The sequence below is a fragment of the Thamnophis sirtalis genome, unplaced genomic scaffold, assembly GCF_051295495.1.
Source record: "Thamnophis sirtalis isolate CommonGarterSnake01/CBP01778 unplaced genomic scaffold, rThaSir2_p1.2 scaffold_3, whole genome shotgun sequence".
Lineage (NCBI taxonomy): Eukaryota > Metazoa > Chordata > Lepidosauria > Squamata > Natricidae > Thamnophis > Thamnophis sirtalis.
Window position 1 is genome coordinate 166,812,146 of NW_028261383.1, and position 21,936 is coordinate 166,834,081.

General features: G+C 43.7%; 1 protein-coding gene across 1 annotated transcript in view; it reads left to right on the forward strand.

Annotated features, from left to right (window-relative positions):
• GRIPAP1 (GRIP1 associated protein 1) overlaps window positions 1-21,936 on the forward strand; it is a 94,382-nt gene that overhangs the window by 6,027 nt on the left and 66,419 nt on the right. Inside the window, exons 5-12 of the mRNA XM_087710781.1 lie at window positions 509-616; window positions 3,463-3,619; window positions 6,221-6,459; window positions 10,782-10,829; window positions 10,933-10,964; window positions 12,296-12,343; window positions 14,242-14,341; window positions 15,315-15,392. Coding sequence (XP_087566907.1) covers window positions 509-616; window positions 3,463-3,619; window positions 6,221-6,459; window positions 10,782-10,829; window positions 10,933-10,964; window positions 12,296-12,343; window positions 14,242-14,341; window positions 15,315-15,392 — 810 coding nt within the window. The remainder of the gene's footprint in view (window positions 1-508; window positions 617-3,462; window positions 3,620-6,220; window positions 6,460-10,781; window positions 10,830-10,932; window positions 10,965-12,295; window positions 12,344-14,241; window positions 14,342-15,314; window positions 15,393-21,936) is intronic.

The following is a 21,936-nucleotide window of genomic DNA, read 5'->3' on the forward strand; positions in this document are numbered from 1 at the left end:
CAATCTTAGTTCTCAGGTTTTGTTAAGCTATGATTTAGAGTTATTGGATACAAGATGGGTGACAGATGAATTTCCTAAATAAATGAATAAATTTTAATGCAGATATTCAGAAGCCCCCAAATTTTTTAAAAAAAGACTTTTCATATGCACATGCCTCTTAGTTGGTCTGAGAAATGCAAGAGAGAAGCAGTTGACAATGGTCTAGATGCAATAGAAAATATGATTTCCACTTCTTGGGTACATTTTGCAACCAATTTCTCTGTTAACCGCTGCATAACTGCTGGCATTCCATCACGAACTAAGGGCCATGGCATAATATGGACCATCTAGAATTTGAATAGCAAAAATGGCAGGAAGGTAGTAGGTGAGAACATTTCCTAATATTGTTAGGAGATGGGCAAAGGAGGCCCAATCTGCTTGAAGACTTGGGCCTGCCATCTAGTGGAAGGAAGTGAACCTTGCAGTGATTATGTGTGCGGGATCTCATGCAATTTTGTTGACTTTGTAGGAGGTGGACGCCCTGCTTAGTGAAAATGAAATGCTTCAGGGAAAACTGCATAGCCAAGAGGATGACTTCAGGCTGCAAAATAGCACTCTCATGCAGGAGCTCTCCAAGGTACTGGACTCATGTTCTCCATGCAATGCCACCTGGGTCATGCCAGGGGGTGCTGTGTGACACGAAATAGCACTGCTGATTAACCACGCAGAATTCTTAAAAGAGTTCCAAAGAACCATAGAGTTGGAAGGAATCATTTAGGCAGGTACATTCAACCATCTGGCTAGTGAAGAAATCCAGAGCCTAATACCTTAACAAATGGCTATCTAGCCTCAGTTTGAAAACAAATCTTAATTGTTATGAAAGTGCAGGATCTACATTCAAAATCAAAGCAGATTAAATTAGGATTGTGCAGGGCTTCAGATTCAGTCTCCAAACAGTTTATGGAAGGGCACAGGTGTGCAAATGTAGCCCGTCCTGAGACCCTTAAAGCAGCTGCTCTCTTCCCCAGGATTGGTTCTGAGAAAACACCTTGTAAAGGTGCTAAGTTCACTCTCCTACGTCCTTCAAAAACACATTTTGCACATTGACCCTAAAATGTTGAACAAGATTTTTTTTTTTCTGAGAACTTTTTTATTTTTCTTTAAAAAAAAAACACAAATATGTCATCATTTGTCAATCATTAAGACATTGAAGTACAATTTTTTTTTTGTGTGTATACCCCTCCCTCCCTCCACCCCCCCATCCCCCCTCCTCCTTCCCCCCCCCGACTTCCCAGAACCCGTACACGGTATGGATTTTTAACTAACACAGTCTAAAATCTATTGAGAAAAGAGAAATAAAGAAATTAATGACATTCTAGATTGAACTTAGCTTCTTCTTACTGAACTGACTTTTAACAGTTTAAATCATTTCTGATCTTAAGCATAGGCTAACTGGAATTTCTTAGTCCCGTATTTATTTTGTATATAGTCAATCCATTTTTTCCAGTCTCGTTTATATCTCTCATTTGAATGATCTTTGAGATATGCCGATATTTTAGCCATTTCAGCTAAGTTTGTTACTTTCAATGTCCATTCTTGGATTGTAGGCAAGTCTTCCTTCTTCCAATATTGCGCCACCAACAGTCTTGCTGCAGTTATCAGGTGCAGAATCAAATTGGTCTCTACCACTGTAAAATCAGTACATATACCTAGTAAAAATAACTGAGGAATAAACTTTATCCTTCTTTTAAAAACATTTTGCATGACCCACCATATTTTTATCCAAAATGCCTTAACCTTTTGGCAGGTCCACCATATATGATAATATGTAGCATCGAGAGAACCACACCTCCAACATTTAGGCTGTACATTCGGATACATAGAAGCCAACTTTTTAGGATCTAAATGCCATCTATAGAACATCTTGTAAAAATTTTCTCTCAGATTTTGAGCTTGTGTAAATTTCACATTTCTTACCCAAATTCTTTCCCATGTATCCAACATTATTGGTTCCTCAATATTTTGAGCCCATTTTATCATACAATCTTTAACTAATTCTGTTTCTGAATCCATCTGTATTAATACATTATATATCCTCTTTATATGCATTAAGCTTTGATCTCTTATTTGTTTAAACAGATTATCCTCAACTTGAATAAAACCAATTTTTTGATCTATTTTCCACCTAGCCTGTAATTGCCCATACTGGAACCATGTTTGAACTACCTTCTCCTCTTTTAATACCTCTAAAGATTTTAATTGTAATACCCCCCTTTCCGAGGTAAGAAGCTGTCTGTAAGAACAAGATATTTAACTACATATATAATTTAATATTTTTAATCTGGCATCTCCAGCTCACGTCTCAGAGGTTCTTTGCCTCCATGGTTAATCTTATCTTTTCTAATCTTTGCTTTTGTTTCTTACCACAGCTGGCCCAAAGCAGATACTAAATATAAAGTCTGGGTGGGAGGAATGCACCCTTCAGCTCCCCAACAAACTTCTTCATGCATGTGAAGAATTATTCTTCCTTATCTTTCATCGTAGTTTGCCTATCAGGTTGACAAGTCTAGTTGCTGCAAATGTTTTGTTTTTCCCCCTTTCTTTCTTTTTCCTTCCACTCTCACGATGTGGTATTTGAGTCATTTGTGTGGTATTAAAAAAGACATTCTGAGTGGGAAGCTTTTCTTAGCAACCGCTGTTTGCATGCTTATTGAATTTGGAAAAGTGCAGGCTAATCAGCAGGGGTGGTGGTAGAATCTTCCCATGCATTTGTTGTGATTATTAGATTACTTCTAGTCCATTAAATCAAAGCCATTGAAAAAGGAAAAGATTACTACATCCTTTATAGTCAACTCTAAAGAGAATTGGTCCCCAAACTTCCCACTTTGGTCTCCCAGCCCAAAGTGTGTGTATGTGTGGCAGGTGCATGCGCGTACGCACAAGCTCCACCATTTGCACTAATGGAGCTTCACGTATGAGTGGGGAGCACTTGCATGCAAAATTCCACTCGCACGAGCGACAAGCACTTGTGCTTCCATGCAAAGCTCCACTTTCACGAATGGAGGGCGCTGGTGCTTGCGTGCAAAGTTCCACTCGCAGGACCGGAGTGAGTTTGTGCTCAAAGCTCCATGTGTGTGAATGGAGCTTCATGCACAAGCACCCTCCATTTGCACAAGTGGAGCTTCACGTGCAAGCACAAGCCCCCTCCACTCAAGTGCCTATCGCTCACGTGACCCAGTTTCAAACAGGCCGCATCCCAGTAATGGGCCGCATCCTGGTGGTTGCCCCCCCCTCCCCCACTTTAGAGCACAGTCTTGGGACTTATTATGGGGAGCTGGCATAACAAAGGCTTTTTCTTGCCGTGAAGATCAGGGATCAGCTGCAGACCAATTTTCCTCAGGTGGATCATCTGTGCTTTTTGTTCAGTGTGCTGGGAAATGTATTCACTCTCTGACATGCAGTCCTTTGGTTTTTCAAATGCAGCTGTGCTCGCAGATTGAGCAGTTGGAGAAGGATAATCAGATTCTTCGGGAAGGGAAGACAGCAGTAGCCAGCGAAGGAGCGTTCCCAGCCAGCTCCGTGGATGGCGAGCTGTTAAGGCTACAGGCAGAGAATTCTGCCCTGCAGAAGAACATGGCAGGTAGCATTCTTACTGACATACAAATGTGTGGGCTCAAATTGAAGTTTGGAGAGTCCAAGGAGTTGGACAGGGGGGAAAGTTGGCAAGGTGGAGCACTCTAGAGCAACCTTCCCCAAAGGTTCTGCTGACCTCTGCTGAGACTTCTCGGCATTGAAGTCCACACAGCACAGTGGGGAAGATTGCCAGAGAGCTGATCTGATCCTTCAGCCTGGCAATTGTTCTGAAGGGGTGCCTGCTTTATGGCCCCACCTCTGTGTGCCATGAATAGGCCAGAATGTGCAAATGTTGGGACTGAGTAGGGGACAAAGCTTAGATCTACAGCCAAGTCATGGAAGGCAGTGGAGGCATAAGTTCAAGAAAGGTAATTGCTGAAAAAGCAAGAAAGAGCAGGAAATCCAAGAGGCTGGAGTCTTTGCCTTTGTTCTTGTAAGAGTCTTAATTAGGGCTAATTGCCAATTTGCTAACAATTGGCAATCAGCCAATTGTTTATTTTTAATTGAGAAGAGCTGGAATCTGGGAAGCATCTTCTAACAAATACTTTCTGATCAGTGGTGGGTTTCAAAAATTGTTCGAACCTACTCTGTGGGTGTGGCCTCCTTTGTGGGAGTGGCTTGCCACCCATGTGACCGGATGGGAGTGGCTTGCCGCCCATGTGACCGGATATGAAGATGGCGGCGACACTTAAATTACCTCACACACAGCACTGGCATGCATAAGAATATGATGTACACCTGTTTTTTAAAAGGCATCTTTGGTTTGCGTTAAAACAACTTCAACACACGCAATGTTCTGATTGCACTACAAACGCAGTAGTCATCCTTACCTTTCCCAGAGGCACTGAGTTTTATAAATAGGAGCATGATAGTGTAGAATAATCATCTCCAAGGACCAGTGGTGGGTTTCAAAAAACTTTGGAGCCTCTTCTGTAGGTGTGGCCTGCTTTCCGGGTCCACTGGTGGAACCTCTTCTAACCGGTTCGGTAGATTTGATGAACCGGTTCTACCGAATAGGTGCGAACTGGTAGGAACCCACCTCTGTTTCTGATACAACATAAAAAGGAAATAACATAAAACAATGAAGACTGCAGTGAATTTCCCCAATAATCACTCACCAATGATGTGGAGGATTCAATGAGCCTTCATCAGTAAGGTGAGGACTAGGGAAATATTTTTTTTGCAGAATAAAGTATGACTTATAACCAGAGTAGATAATGATTTTGTGACTGTGGCCCATACTTTTATTTCCTTTTTTTCCTCAAGGGCTCATAGTAAAATGAAAGGTTGCAATATTATAGGAGAGAAAATTATATCTCTTCTAAATTTAAAAACAACAAAAAATGGCTGCAATAAGTATATTGGAAACTCCGCTATTATGCCATTTTATTTCTAATTTTGATGAAAGCTACTGAATATCATATGACTATCACTGGGTGCTTTATCGCAGGATTTCATCATCAGATTTGAAAAAAGGAGGGCTGTTTTGGGCTGGGAAAAAGAATTTGGGAGGCAAAGTTGATCCGTGGGCCTTAAAGTGCGTGTCCTTGATTTAAAATCAGTATTTTTCAAACTTGGCAACTTTGAGTGGACTTCACTCCTTGAATTTTCCAGCCCTCAAGAATTGTGGGTCCATACATTTTAAAACAATGGCTGATGACTTCTTTCTATCGGTCCACGATAGAAAGTGATCTCACATACTGTATAACAGAATGACACACTGGTTTAACAGCTGCGGACCGGAAGGCACTACAGAGAGTGATCGATTCGGCACAGGAAACCATTGGTTGCCTTCTAATACCACTGAATGACATTGCCTAGTCTCGCTGTTTCAGCAGAGTAAGGAAGATACTTAGGGATGATTCACACCCTGGCCAGTGAAGTATAGCCAGCCGGACAAACAGGTTTAAAAACAGCTTCTACCCATGGGCTGTCAGACTCCTAAACACAATCGCAATCACTCCACGTACATATGGAAATGTATGACTTGTTTCTTTTTCTTTCCCCAATTACTTGTATAAACTGGGAATTGTATTGTCTTGTATTTTCTGCTATGGATTGCACCAGTAGAGGCTAAAACAGTGATGGTGAACCTTTTAGGCACTGGGTGCCCAAAGTGCATGTGCGCACCCAAAGGGCAAAGGATGGGCACATGTGCGTGTGCACCCTGCACAAGTGTGCACATCCTACCCAATATGCAAGGTGTGGGCACATGCACCCCACAAATGCGCCCCAGGCCCTTTTGCATGTGCCCATGCCCTTGTGCCCCCACACATGTGCCCCCGTATGCACTTGTGTGCCCCGACGCACTCTGCGCATGCACAGCAGAAACCCAAAACAGAGCTGGGGCAACGGCGCGCATGCCCACAGAGAGGGTTCTGCGTATAGGTTCGCCACCGCTGGGCTAAACCAATTTCGTTGTATACATGATGTACAATGACAATAAAGGCTGCTGCTATTATTGTTATTATTATTATTATTATTATCATCATCATCATCATCATTATCATCTTAAAAGTTGCCAAGTTTGAAAAAAAAAACGGATTTGAAAGGGATTCAGAAGAAGGAATCTGTGGTCTGCTCAGAATGGGTGACCCTTGTTCTGCAGCTTTACAGGAGCGCTACGAGAAGGAAGTGGCCCGGCAAGCAGAAAACCGAGGTGGCGGGAAAGGTGATGGTTCTCCGGAGCCTTGCCCCTCCGTGCCAGAGACGACTTCAGAACGGCCGGCCGTTGACAGTGGCGGTAGCAGTGCCCTTTCACAGCAGCTTCTCTCGGAGGTGGAATTGAAACTGCAGACCGAGAGGGAGGAGAAAATACTGCTGAAGGAGCAGCTGCAGAGCCTCGAGGTAAGGAGGACTCCTTGATACCTGCTCTCCTTTTGCTAATGTTGATCTCTGCCTCAGCTGGAGGCTGCGGCTATTGGGAAGTAGTTCGTAGGGAACGGGGAGCCATTCCTCACCGCGCATAAAATGCAGCTATTTCAAAGGAAGCGCTCAAGGAAGTGGAAGAAAGGCAGAGTGTTCTGACCTTAGTATTGGCCTTCAGGATATGAGAAGAAATCCCTTGCACAGATTGAGGAGGCTGTGGTCCATGGGATGTGGTCAAACATTGTCCACCTTCTGCATTTCTCACCACAGGCTAGGCTGGTTGGGGTTTTCATGACTGGCAATTCAATGGCATCTTAGTGGACCATAGGATCCTTCCTCCAGATTGAATTTCTCCATCTCCATGTACCTGCCCTATCTTCCAAGTATCTGTTCTGACCTAGCTACCCAACACGACAAGCACACTGTTTTTAACTAAACGTTCCCTTTATAGGAAGCACCAGCAACACCATCAAACAGTCTCTCTCTCTCTCACACACACACAGCAGGCTAACAAAATCTCTAAGTGCCTGTGGAAAGTGAAGCTCGCTCCTTTCCCCCCTGAAATGGCTCCAACACACCAGGAGTCTCTTTCTCTCTCACCACATTCATAACAGAAGTCCTGGAAGGTGCATTCACTCTTTTCTCAGCAGCGGATTCACACACACACACAAACACACACACACACAAACACACACACACACATGTGACAGGAGATGAATAGTTGTCTGCCACTCCTATTTGTCTCCATCCCCTGCCTTTTATCTCCAGAGCTAGGGTAGGACTTAGCTAGAAGCAATGGCTTTTCCATCCTGAGGACCGGCCCATAGAGTCCCGCTGTTCTCCTCTCCTCTGCCTTCTGCGCATCCGGGTGTCAGTCATGGGATACCGCTGTTCCTTCTCTTCCTCATCAGCCACCTCTGGACCTGGGGGCTGTTGACTCTCCATCTGGAGACTAATAGATAGCCTAGGCTCCGCCTCCATCTCTATCTCGGACAGCACTATTCCCTCTTCCCCCTCGGAGCTCTCAGATTGCCTTGATGCTGGCCCCCAACTCCCACTCCGCCTCCTTATCTGAATTGGCTGTTGGAGCGGCCAGGGGCTGACAGGCTACAACAGTACCAGAGAAGTGCTTGTCACCCAGTTGCCGTGGCTCATACTAAACGGATATCCATATCACATTTGGATGCTAGTCACTTCTCAGTTGGATTACTCTAATGTGCTACCTTGGGGCTGCCCTTGAAGATCATCCAGAAGTTGTACCTGATTCAGCATGCAGCAGTGCACAGTTCTGAAGAGCTTGCAATTCCCCTGTATTAACACTGCTGCTATATAGCAATAGCAGTTAGCAATAGCAGTTAGACTTATATACCGCTTCATAGGGCTTTCAGCCCTCTCTAAGCGGTTTACAGAGTCAGCATATTGCCCCCACAGTCTGGGTCCTCATTTCACCCACCTCGGAAGGATGGAAGGCTGAGTCAACCTTGAGCCGGTCAGATTAGAACCTCTCAACTGCAGATAACAGTCAGTTGAAGTGGCCTGCAGTACTGCACCCTAACCACTGCGCCACCTCGGCTCTATGCCCTATGAGCTTCATTGGCTTCCAGATGCAGTTCAGGGTGCTGGTGATCATGTTTAAAGATGGCCCTGATGGCACAGGGCCAGGTTATCTGTAGGACAAATAAGCTGGGCATTTCCAGATCCTTTCCTTTAAATGGAGGGATCTTGGAGGCACTTCTCTTTTGTGGCTGGCATGGCCCTTTGGAACAGCCTCTGCCAGGGGTGGGCTTCAAAAATTTCAGCAATGAGTTCTCTGCCCGATTGCTGGGTGGGCGTGACCATAGTAGGCATGGCCTAGGTGGCTTCCTGCACCACGGCAGGGACGGTGTGTGTTTTCGCCTTCCCCAGGTTCCGGAGGCTTTCCTCGAGCCTCTGGGTGGGTGAAAACTGCCTCCCCAGGACTCCGGAAGTAGATTTGTAGATTTATTTATTTATAGGCCGCCCTTTTCCCTGGGGGGACTCAGGGCGGCTTACAATCAAAAAAGGAAGGGGAGTGTAGGACAATACCAAAAAGAAATGTGCACAGTAAATTAGACAGTAAAACTCAACATTCACTCAGCATTCGGGAGGGGCGAAAATAAGATTATCCCCAGGCCTGACGGGTTAGCCAGTTCTTGAGGGCTGTGCGGAAGGCCTGGACGGTGGTGAGGGTACGAATCTCCACGGGGAGATTGTTCCATAGTGTCGGAGCCGCAACAGAGAAGGCTCTCCTCCGAGTAGTCGCCAGTCGGCACTGACTGGCGGATGGAATACGGAGGAGGCCAACTCTATGCGATCTGATGGGACGCAGGGAGGTAATTGGCAGAAGGCGGTCTCTCAAATAGCCAGATCCACTACCATGGAGCGCTTTATAGGTGGTGAGTAGGACCTTGAAGTGCACCCGGAGATCAACAGGTAGCCAGTGCAGCTCACGGAGGATCGGTGTTATGTGGGCGAACCGTGGTGCGCCCACGATCACTCGCGCGGCCGCATTCTGGACTAGTCCATTTTCCTCCTCCCCGAGCCTCCGTGTGGGCCCTGCACTTACTTCGCATCCAAAACAGGCCACGTGGAGACTCCTGGGAGAGGCGGGACGCCTGTACCCGTAGCAGCCGACCCCTGGCCTCTTCCCTCGCATATGGTCCCCCTCCCAAATTATTAGCCTTCTGGAGGACTGTGAAGACTTGGCTCTTCACTCAGGCATTGGGCTAGGGTGGTAGTGAGACCAGTAGATCTGGATATCATGGGATATTGTGATACTATGACAGGATATATGATTCTTTTTGGGGAAGCAGATCTGTGGATTTATATTTATCTGTTTTTATGGAATGCTGGTGTGAGCTGTCCACTATTATAACGTGTAAGATAAGCAGCCATATGCATTTTCTAACAATATAGCTAAATTACATTGAATTAGAAAGGTGCTGATCTAATATAATGGTTGCTAGCAAAGTCACCAGTGTTAGCATGGCAGGGAATGTTTCAGTAAAGAATAATATACAGACTTGAAAGCAGGAGAGGGTTCTGGAAACTCTGGATCATTGTGATTTGTCCTTTGTCCCCAAGTGCAGGCCTTTATTTTTATTTTTTTTTCCCCAGAGGAGGGAAGGTGAACTTTTGGTTGCTTAGGATAAAATAAATGATCCCCAGCATGCTAGTTTTCTGAACTAGAAAGCTGCCTAGACCAGTGGTCCCCAACCCCCGGTCCGTGGACCGGTGCCGGGCCGTGGAGTACCTGGCACCGGGCCGCGCAGCGGCCGGGGGCCATGATCGCTGCAGCGGCCGGGGGCCATGATCGCTGCAGCGGCCGGGGGCCATGATCGCTGCGCAAAGGCTCCTGGGCCATGCGCAAAAGCTCCTGGGCCGTGCGCAAAGGCTCCAGGGAAGAGAGCCCCGCGCTGGTACGCACGTGATATATAAACAATCAATGTGTCGTCGCGAACAACGCCCCCCCACCCCTGCGCGTGCTCAGCGGGCCACGGTAAAATTATCAAAGGCTGACTGGTCCGCAGCGATAAAAAGGTTGGGGACCACTGGCCTAGACCATTGATGGAGAACCTTTTTTGGCTGATATGCCAAAAGGGGGGAGGGGAGCACGGGGGGGGGGTGTCGTGCACTGGCGTGCCACACCCATAATGCTATGCGTGCGACACCACCACCCCACGCATATATGCGCAACCAGCGACAAACATCCACACACAAACACTTTTCACCCTCCCCAGGTTCCAGAGACTTTCTAGAAGCCTGGGGAGGGCGAAAACAGCCTCCCCCGCATCCCTTAAGGCTCTGGAGGGCAAAAAATGGACTAACGGCCAAACCGGAAGTCACTATTCCCGAACTTCCAGGTTCCCCTTAGGTCCGTTTTTTGCCTTGAGGAGGCTTTCCTGAAGGCTCCGGTGGGCGAAAACCGGTCCTGTGAGCAAACCGGAAGTCCATTCCTGAACTTCCGGTTTGCCTGTAGGGCTGGTTTTTCGCACTCCAGAGGCTTCAGGGAAATCTCCGGAGGGTGACAAATGACCTCAAAAGAAGGCCGGGTAACATCTTGCGTGCCCTGACAAATGGCTCCGTGTGCCACCTGTGGCATGCCTAGACGGGCATCACGGGCCTAGACGTTGCCTCTTCCCTATCTCACCACTGCCCTAAAATGGATGTTGTCTGATGGAACCACCTGGTGGGGAGTTGTTGAAAAGGGCCTTTCAGATCAGTGAAAGACTTTGAATGCTTGAGACAGGTCATTGTGTTTGCCTCTCCTTCCTGTCCTATAGGCATACAAGACAACAGAGACCTCCCGCCTGCAGCAAGAGCTCTCCAAGGTAAGAGAGATTTGTATGGCTGGTCAACCTTCTCGGGAGACAGTAGGTGGTGAGAGGGTGAGGTTTGCTGGTGGGAACTTACCGCTTTTTCTCTCTTACGCAGTTTATGGAGAAGCTTAAGAAGAAACAAGAGAGGTATGTTTTGGGGGTGGGGAGGGGAGCTTGGTCATATTGGGATAAGGAATGGAGCTTACTCCTTATTAGATGATAGAGAGAGAGAGACAGACGGACAGACAGACAGACAGACAGACAGACAGATAGATAGATAGATAGATATGGAACAATGAATGGATGGTGGGATGGATGGATAGAGATAGATAGATAGATAGATAGATAGATAGATAGATAGATAGATAGATAGATAGATAGATAGATAGATAGATAGATATGCATCAATGGATGGAGGGTGGGGTGGATGGATAGATGATAGATATAGGTAGGTACGTAGGTAGGTAGGTAGATATGGATCAATGGATGGTGGGATGGATGGATAGATGATAAATAGACAGATAGATAGATGATAGATAGATGATAGATAGATAGATAGATGATAGATAGATAAATAGATAGATAGATAGATAGATAGATAGATAGATAGATAGATAGATAGATAGATAGATAGATAGATAGATAGATAGATAGATATGGATCAATGGATGGTGGAATGGATGGATGGATAGATGATAGATAGATAGATAGATAGATAGATAGATAGATAGATAGATAGATAGATAGATATGGATCAATGGATGGTGGGATGGACGGACGGACGGACAGACAGACAGACAGATAGATATATAGATAGATAGATAACTTTATTGTCACTTTGAATGTACACTAATCGGCATACATTAAAATGAAATTTCATTGCATACAGCTCTCAAAGGGTCTCCACCTCTAATATGCATTGCCTTAACATGACTAAATAAATAAATACAAAATTATGCATATACCCACATACGTATATTATATGACACAGAGAAGCGTTACATTACAGTCCAGTTCGTATGTATACATGAAGATGGTGAGAAAAATGAGTCTTGAGAGTTTACCAGACAGATGGCAAAGGGAACAAAGGTGTTACAGAATCTCATAGTCCTGCTAGAAATATTTGGAAACTTCCTCCCGGAGGGGAGCAACACAATTAGGACAGAATTACAGGACAGAATTAGCTAGCCAGGCTTTTACCTGCTTGATTGCTGTTCCTGGTACAAGTGAAAGTTTGCCATCATCTCAAGAAGTTTGAAGAATGCTCCTTCCTCCACTGCCGAGAGAATGTTAATATGTTCTGCAGGGCGGCTTCCCTTTGAGAATCAACTTTGGCCTCTCTTTTATTAGGGTTTCCTGCCTAGTGGGGTTGCAGGGGGTTGGACTAGAAGACCTCCAAGGTCCCTTCAAACTCTGTTATTCTGTTGTTCTGTGTTTTAACTTCCCCCTATCTTGGCCTCCCTTCCTCTCCTTTTTAGCTTTGTGCGCCTTCAGACAGAAAAAGAAGCTCTCTACAATGATAGCAGGTATGGGCTGAACAATCTGGAATTTCACCTGTGCCAGTGCAACAATGCACTTTTCACATGTTTGAGAAGCACCAGGTGATTGGAGGAGAGCAGGGGTGTCAAACTCCAGGCCCGCGGGTCGGATCCATCCTGCAGGGTACTTAGAGCTGGCTCGTGGAAACAGCAAAGGACTGGCCCGTGGTGCCTCTGCCAGAGAAAACGGAGCTCATGAGGACCGCCTCCCCCCCAAAAAAACCTCTGTTTTTGCTGGCAGAGGGTTGCAGGAGCCCGTCCCAGCCGAAAACGGAACTTGGGAGCCTGTTTTCGCTGGCAGAGGGCTCAGGTACCACAGGCGCCCCCCGACACAAGTGACGTCAAGCCGTCCATGCCCCCCCCTGAAGTCGAACACAACCCTGATGCCTTCCTCAATGAAATTGAGTTTGACACCCCTGGAATAGAGCTTTCCAAAGGACATTTGAAGCCAAGGTTTTGGGAGGGAGGGCGGGGGAGAAATAGCAGAAGGAAGCTGGAGAACTGAAATCCACCGCCAGTATTACAATCCAGATCATCAGGAAATCACTGCAGTGTGAAAGCATTACATAAAGTTTGGCAGGGTGATCCCCATGGGACTCCGCTGAGCAAGCCAGTTGATGGCGTGGAATGAATTGCACTCATGCCTGACAGGTTTGAAGTGGGCCCAGCTAAGTAAGCAGAAAGCCTTGGGACTCTTCCCCCTTCTTCCAGCCTCTTGAGTGATCATTGGCCCCATTTTCATGGCATTTATTTAAGCCATGCAGTACGGCTTTCAGATACTATAATGATATAACAAATTACATTCATAATAAAATAACAGATTACATTCTAGCCGAAGAAAGCTATCTAATACTGTGTGGGTAGGTGAGGCAGAGCCTCTAAGCCCAAGAATGCTGGTGTATCTCTCTAACCCATTTAGCAAAAACAAATGATCTGTGTAAAGCAGACCCCACTACAGAATAGATTAGACACCTGTGCATAATTTAGTTCCAGTGTTGTGCCTCTTAGCTAACCTTGGCTGGTCTTGAGTGCTATGCAAACTTAGCCTTAATTACAGTTTGGATGGGGACCATCTGGGAAGCTCAGAGCTGTTGGCCAGATTTCAGCACTGAATTAATAAGAGTACTCTAGAAGAAGGCAGTGGCAAACCACTTTCCTTACGCTGCTTAGAAAGCATGGCTATGTCCATGAAAGCAGGGGTGAAATGCTACCGGTTCGGACCGGTTCGCCTGAACCGGTAGTAAAAACATGCTACCTGTTCGGGCAAACCAGTAGCTCCCGACGATCAGCTGTGCGACAATCAGCTGTGCCGTCCGATTAGAAATCACGCAGCGCAGCTGATTGTCGCACAGCTGGTCATCGGAACTACTGCTTTGCCCGAACAGGTAGCATTTTTTTACTACTAGTTCAGGTGAACAGCGTGCATGCGCGCGCAAGCAAACCAGTAGCAGACTTCAGAGCATTTCACCCCTGCATGAAAGTCCCCAGAGTTGAGCATTGCTGAAAAGTGGAGGTTCTTGCTTCATGGTTTTGGGTTGGAATTTCCATCAGCCGGGTGCAGGTTTTAACCGAAAGTGAAACTGGATACGGGGCCGGAGCATTAGGCAGTCATGGTGTTCGAGTGCTTTTGCTGCAGTCATGGGTGCTGAAGAGAAAGTGGCAAAAGAACCACATGCCTGGGAAGACAAACTATGAAGCTGGAAATGGGGATGAGTGGATGAGATGGGAATGAAAAAGGCATTTCCCGCGAGAGTAGAGAGGTGAAGGGAGGGACAATGAAACGACGGGCAGAATGACCCAAAGGCAACAGAGCAGTTTATGGAGAAGAAAACATTGTCCCTGAGTTCTCTCTCCCCTCTAAACAAATTTCCCCTTCCACGGTTCAGGACCAAAATTGAGGAGATCCAACAACGGAAGGAAGAGGAGCTCAAATCTCTGAAACTCCATAACCAGAAGCTGCAGCAAGAACTCCAGTCCACAAATCAGGTAAAAGACATTTTTTCCTTCTCCTGTAATTCAGATTGAGTCACATTTAAGGCATGGCTAAGGAGACCTGATTGGTTGGATTTAGAAAGCATCAGCTAGAAAACCTCTTCATTGGAAGGGTTTAGTTTTATCCGTGGAGAGGTCTTGAGGCAAAGCCTAGCTGTGTATTTGCCCAGTTCTTTTCAGCTTTGGCTCTCTGATCCAGGGGTCCCCAACCCCTGGTCCACGGACAAGCACCGGTCCTCAGCATGCCAGAAACCGGGCCATGGTAACAGGTGAAGCTCCATCCATGGGATGCAGGCACCACACGAAACCACACCTCCTCCGGTCCATGGAAAAACCTCTCTCTCTCCGTGGAACCAGTCCCTGGTGCCCAAAAGATTGGCGGTGGTGCTCTAATCTGTACAGTAATTCTGGCTTTTCAGTGTCTAAAGCAGGGATTGTGAACCTTGGCAATGTTAAGATGTGTGGACTTCAACTCCCAGAATTCCCCAGCCAGTGAGACCACACCTCTTAAGGTTGAGAAACACTGGTATATAAAGCGTGAATGTCTTTTGGGGGCCCCCACAATTTTCCCCAATGAAGCTTGAGAAATATGATGGGTTGTTTGCTTGTTTATAAATCATATGTATAAGATTGTTCTACTCACTGGATAGATTTCTACTATCTCATGGAACTCCCATTCCTGAAATTTCTTGGAGGAAATGCCACAGACTTGTTAAAGTGGATAAAGCACAAATATAGCTAACAATAGTGGGCCATTTGTTTCCTGCTCTAGAAAATAGGATTCTCCCCTTCCGTTCTTCCTGTGCTTTTTGTCTTTTTAGTGGTTCTGAGGTTTATTGATTCCACCTGATAATTTTTATGGGCATGGCTGTCTCCATCCAGGATGTGATCCTGGTGGAATTTAATGCAAACAGTGAAATCTTCCCTTTATGTTATTTCTCTAGTAAATGCCTTCCTTCTTTTTCAGGGCTTCTTGGAATTAAAGGGCCAATTGCAGAGTGGTCAAAAAGAACATGAACTGGCTCTTCAGACTCTGCAGGACCAGGTGAGTGAGCCTTCTACCTGTCTGCCACCCCCCCTCCCCCGCCCATGTGTTAAGAATCTCTGATCTGCCTCAAACTGTACTTTTGGCAAGAAGTTTACTTTCTGATATTGTAGGCCTTTGTGGAGGATTTAATCTCTGTTTTTGCTTTGGGAGGGGGGGGGTTGAGCTTATAGCTCCCATCAGTCTCAAGCAGTACTGAGTTGCTGGAACTAATGGCATATGAAAGGCATATGCATATAAACTTATGCCTGTTCTTGAAATAAGATGATAAGTGTATTGCATTAGAAGTAACAGATACCCAGGGAGCTCCCTGAATGGATTCTGGTTTTGGCCACAGAGCTATATGGTTTCAAAGTTTATTATAAGGCGATTCGGATTTGCCACCAAAGAAGCAGAATTATATGGCCTGTATAAATTGTGCTATTAGAGTACATTTGGCATTAGGAATTCTAGACAGTATGAAACTCTGATTTTGCTTTTGTAGCCATGGGCAAAGATTTATGTTTCTAATGATAACATGTTCTCAAGTCATAAAAGCTGGAGATGTGTGTGACCTTTTGAAGTTTAAAAAAATAATCTGTGTTTGTTATTATGTTTTGTAGTTTTTTTCCTATGCTACTGTGACCAAGGTCAGCCCAAAGTCATGTAGATGGTTGAACCCAACTTCCCTAATTGTTAATCATCCCTGATCATTGGCCAAGTGATTGAGGCTAACAGGAATCTAAAACGTTTAGAATGAATCATCTTAAGTGAAGCCTGAAATGTAAAAAAAAAAGGAGGCCTTGGCTCCTGGCAGATAGACTGATTGGATCAGGAGATAATAAAGGCAGTGCCTTATCGCTCAGCTAGACTTCTCTCCTTTACTTTACATAGGGCTGTCCTGGGAAGTGATTGCAAAGTGCCTTCTTGCTTTCTAGTATTAGCCAGTTTAGAGGATAACTCCTATTTGAGTTACCCTGGTTGCTGTTGGTTTCTGGCCCAATTCAGAGCGCTGATTATCATATATAAGCTCTGTACATTTGAACCAGTGGTGGGTTTCAAAAATTGTTCGAACCTACTCTGTGGGTGTGGCCTCCTTTGTGGGAGTGGCTTGCCACCCATGTGACCGGATGGGAGTGGCTTGCCGCCCATGTGACCGGATACAAAGATGCCGACGACACTTGTCAGAACCACCTTAAATTACCTCACACACAGCACTGGCAGGCATAAGAATAGGATGTCAACTTGTTTTTTAAAAGGCATCTTTGGTTTGCGTTAAAACAACTTCAACACACGCAATGTTCTGATTGCACCACAAACGCAGTAGTCATCCTTACCTTTCACAGAGGCACTGAGTTTTATAAATATGAGCATGATAGTGTAGAATAATCACATCCAAGGACCAGTGGTGGGTTTCAAAAATTTTTTGGAACCTCTTCTGTAGGAGTGGCCTGCTTTCCGGGTCCACTGGTGGAACCTCTTCTAACCGGTTCGGTAGATTTGACGAACCGGTTCTACCGAATAGGTGCGAACTGGTAGGAACCCACCTCTGACTTGAACTCTTGCTACTTCTGGGCTCCTTTCCTCCAGGTAGAATCTGTGCGAAGTAGACAGAGGATCCTTCAAGTGCTGACCCCACAGGAGATGCGGGGAGGGCTGGGGCAGGGATTGCTTGCAGGCATTCAAAATCACCGTAGTGATCTTATGGCTCTTTTTAGACTGTGCACTCCAAGACATGTGGTGATAAGTCACATATAAGGATGTGGGTAATAAATAAATAAAACGAGCCATATGGCTGACTGGCAAATGGGTTGGCTAGCTGCAATATTGATACAACCTGCCCCTATTTGTTCAAGGAGTCACTTCAGTAGAGAGTCATCTGTGGTTTGTTTTTTTGGCACTGTGATCTTACTTTCCATCAAATTATTTGCCTGCTATTCTTTCCATTTAATTTAATAAGTTGCACACTGGCATTCTGTTCCTATTTTTGCCACACTCTTCTGTGTGGGTGTGTGAATTATGTTGATCCAGTATGATTTTATATCTGTCTGTCTGTCCTAAGTATATTTTTGAATGCAGAGCATGCAATGTCTCCTTGGTACTTTATAAAAGAAATCTTGATTTGCTGATGGGGATGAGGTTATCTTTCTCTAGATACTTCCTTGTCAGTAAATCCAACTGAACCTAATAAAACCTAAATATGAAATTACATTGTAATGTTTCTCTATGTATGGAAGTCAACAGCTAAAAAAATAGAAACCTGGGACTTAAAATATGAACACTATTAATGGCAGTTGCTGAAGTAATGCTCCAAAAGAATTAAATATAATTAATGGAAAGTTGCTGTAAAACTACTCCTTCTCCATCTCAAGGAGGCTGTTGTATCACCGCCCTGTGAGTCTCAGTGGGGAATCTCAGTGGGGAGACAGATACTGTATCCAATTGGTTTATATCATTCACTTGCCCCATATTGAAACTGATGCAATTTCAGACAAGGCCGTGTATTGCTTTATTGAATGAACTCCTCTTAGCTATCCTTTCCTCATTTGAATGATGCCTTTGTGTTCAGTCATAAGCATATATCAATGTAAAATTGTGCTAATGTGCTAAAATGTCAGAAGATTGTAGAAGGCAGTTATCTGCTATGCACCTGAATTCACATATTTCCCCCCCCCAACACCAAGTTTGTTCCCCTGCAATGTCTTTCTACGATGCTCCCTGTAAGCGTGACCCATCAAAACCGCGCTCGATTAAGCCGCGCCCGATTAAACCGTGTTGCTGACATCATCAACAGGGCGACAACAGCCAGCGCGGAGAAAGAAGGGTGCTTTAAATAGCACTTTGAAAGCAAGCCGATTCAACTTAAGGTAAGGGTTCGGTTTAGGGTTATCTTTAGGGTTAGGTTTAGGGTTAGGTTAAGGGTTAGGGTTAGGTTTAGGGTTAGGTTAAGGGTTAGGTTAAGGGTTAGGTTTAGGGTTAGGTTTAGGGGGGTTAGGTTTAGGGGTTAATTTTAGGTTTAAGGTTTACAGCGTGCTTCTGTCTCTGCGCTGTTGTCGCCCTTTTGATGACGTCAGCCACGCGGTTTAGTCGGACGCGGTTTAGTCAAGCGCGGTTTTGTGGTGGAACCCCCTGTAAGAGAATCAGAACTGAAAGGTCTTTGTGGATGATTCTCTTGTATGTGTCTTGGTTGAATATAAATTGTATGTGTAGTTAACAGTTGTACATTGTGATATTGTCTGAGTTTATACACATGGCAATGAGATTACAATCAACCAGCATCTATTTTAGCTATTGCAATGTCATTGGGACTGATTGTTCTTTATTTTGTTTAGCATTGAATATGTTATCGTGGAGTTACATTGTTTACCATAGAAATTTTAATCACTATTATTATGTAAACTAATGTGAGAATGGACATCATATTTGTATGCTGATGGATAGATTCGGCAGCATACAAATCGGATAAATCCATTATTGCAGAATCAGTAGCAGAGCTGAACAGCGAACCATCCTACAGGCCGCAAAACGCAGGAAAAATCTATAATGCTGCTAAGTAGTTAAAAAGCAAAGTGAAGCTAGTGTAGCAATTAATGAGAGTTGTTATCTGAACAAATCCCAGCTCCCTAGAATTTAAAGTACAGTATTGACCTATATGTAGGTTCTGCTTGCTGTATATATATAATATTCTATCAGCACAAGAAGAAACTAATTCCAGTATAGAGAGAGCAGAGAAGCCAAATTTATTGTTGTACTGAGTTGAAGTGTAACAATATACTTGTATAATCCCTCATTTTTGGCCATGGTTGAGTGATGGGAGAATAATCCAAATAATCTGGAGAGCACTGCTAGTACCTTCCCTTTTAATGAAATGATTCCCATGATACATGGGAATAACTTTCATTCGATGGACTTAATTATTTTATAGTGCAAGATTCTCCATTCATAATCTCTTTCTTTTTTTTTCTAAATGGAGTCATTCCTGATGTCTCTGAATGAAAAGGGGAAGTAATTTCATGTTTTGAAGTTATGCTGGTAGGGGAAGAAATGTTTCTTATCTCAAAGGTTGTGGAGAAGAATTAAATTCTGATTTTCTCTACTCTCAACCTATGGCAAATAAAAAAAATTAAAATCCATCCAATTGGCTTAAATCTTTTGGAAAAAATCGGCATTAGGAAAACACCACTGCTCTGCTCAAATAGAGGGATGGAAAGAGATAGGAGAGAGAGAGATGTATGCAAAACCATCTATGCATTTTTAAAAGAATTTTGATGTGCATTCTCTCTTTCGTATGTTTCCTTGGTCAGTATTAACTTCATATACCAAATTCACATTGTAAGTGTCTCCAGGGACGATATTCATTCAACATGTTTTACATGTAGATTTGGAGACTATGCTATTTTGAGAATGTTGTATCAGAATCTTCATTTCTTTTACACAACTTGCTACCTTAGGTTTAATTTCATCCAAGGAGCAGATGGTGTAAAATGTTGAATTTCCTATGTAAAAGTATATGTATTGGATACCTCTTTCTTTTTGAAAATAGACAGTTCAGACCACTTATTTAACCCAGATGCTACTTAATATGAAATAGTCTTAATATTTCTTTGTTTTCCTTTCCATTTTGCTATTCAATTTCTTGAGAAATGTTACGATGTTCTCCTTTTGTTCCTCCTCTCCCCAATATTTCTTGAGCAATGCTTGTCTTGTACTTTGTGTTCCCTTTCCCCCTTGAGTTGTTCGCCGCCCTGAGTCCCGCTGGGAATAGGGCGGCATATAAATAAAATAAATCTCAATCTCTTCAGGCTTATTCCTTACTATAAAAGTGACTCATCCGGCCCCCATTGATTTTTGATTTAATATTTGATCAACAAAGACCTAGTTGCAACTTTTTGTTCTCAAAGGTAATTTATCCCTGGTGAATGGACCATGTAGCTCCGAGGAATTTTCATATGTCAAGAGTTCATCAATTTTATTTTAATCATGAGATAACAGTACGTACATTCCTAAGAGTGTTACTGTGATTACCTGATTTTGCAACTAGAAATAGGACTGCAAAATTCAACTAAAATCTCAAAAAAATGAAATTTTAAAATCCTTTTGGTGGCTCGCATGTATTTGGACTATCAGTTGGTGAGTTTTGTTCAGAACTATCCATTTTTTTCCCTTCTGTCTTTTCAGCACTGCCAAAGCTACAAAATAGAGCAAAATACATCCTTAGCATCCTCGTTTGAAGCCAGCCTTATCTTGATATATGCTTGGATATACTCTAAATATTTTATTTCCCATCACAAAATAAACTGTAACTTAATTGCTTTGAATTTCAGATAATTCATCCAAGTCCATAGTACTTAAGTCTAGTTTCTCATTTTAACGCAGACATGGGGGAATATTTGAGTTTTTGAGGGTTGTACCTTTTCCTCAGAAACTTCCAATCTTAAGAAAACGGTGGTGTCATGATGCAATCAACATAGGTGAAGCTATTTTAAGGATATAGTTGTGGTCGTAAGTTGAGGACTTCCAGTATAGTCAGTGGTTTTCTGCAGGTTTGAACCCCGAGCGACAATGGGATTAGCCATCTTGCTTACAATTGCAGCAGAAACTTTTAAAGAATGCCAAATTTGCAAACCTCATTTTCTTTTTTTTTTTAATGAAAATTTTGAAAAACAAACTTTTACAAATATTTACTTTCCTCCCCCCCCTCCCCCCCCCCCGCTTCCCAGAACTAATTCAGGGTATAAATCTTTAACAAAAACATTCTAAAATAAACTTTAAAAAAAAGTTAATAACATCTTTCACTTGAGGTTTAACTCCTCCTTGCTAGGCTAGCTCTAAAAAACTTATATCATTCCTGGTTTTTTTAGTCATAAACTATCTGAAATTTCTTAGTCCCATATTTGTTTTGAATATAATCAATCCATCTTTTCCACTCCAGTTTATATCTCTCGTTTGAATGGTCCTTAAGATATGCAGCTATTTTAGCCATCTCAGCTAGATTTGTTACTTTCAATGTCCATTCTTAAATAGTAGGCAAATCTTCCTTCTTCCAGTATTGCGCCACCAACAGTCTAGCTGCGGTTATTAAATGCAAAATCAGGTTAATCTCTACAACTATACAATCAGTAATTATACCTAACAAAAATAACTGAGGGGCAAACCTCATTTTCTAATCACTTTTGGAAATTGATCATTAACTATTTATAAGCTCTTAGAGATCTTTGAAATAACAAGTTTGAAAATGACAGATGAATCTGCCTTTTAATCCTGAGCTGAAGATAATTTAATCATAATGTTAAGAATTTTCCTTGCACTCTATTTTATTCTCTTTTCTTTCCTTAAGTTCACATTGTATTAGATTTTACTATTCCAATGAACGTTCTTAATAAAAATTATATATCTATGGGTATATGTAGGATGGAAATGACCCCCAGCCCCCCCCCCCCCCAATATACCACCAAAATTCAGTGTGCCCCTGGGTTGGTGGGGTGAAAGGTTGGCTCCTGATTTCAAGTATAATTCAAGTTCTACTCTTGAAAGCCATATTCTTTGATTCCCTTTTAAAGATTCA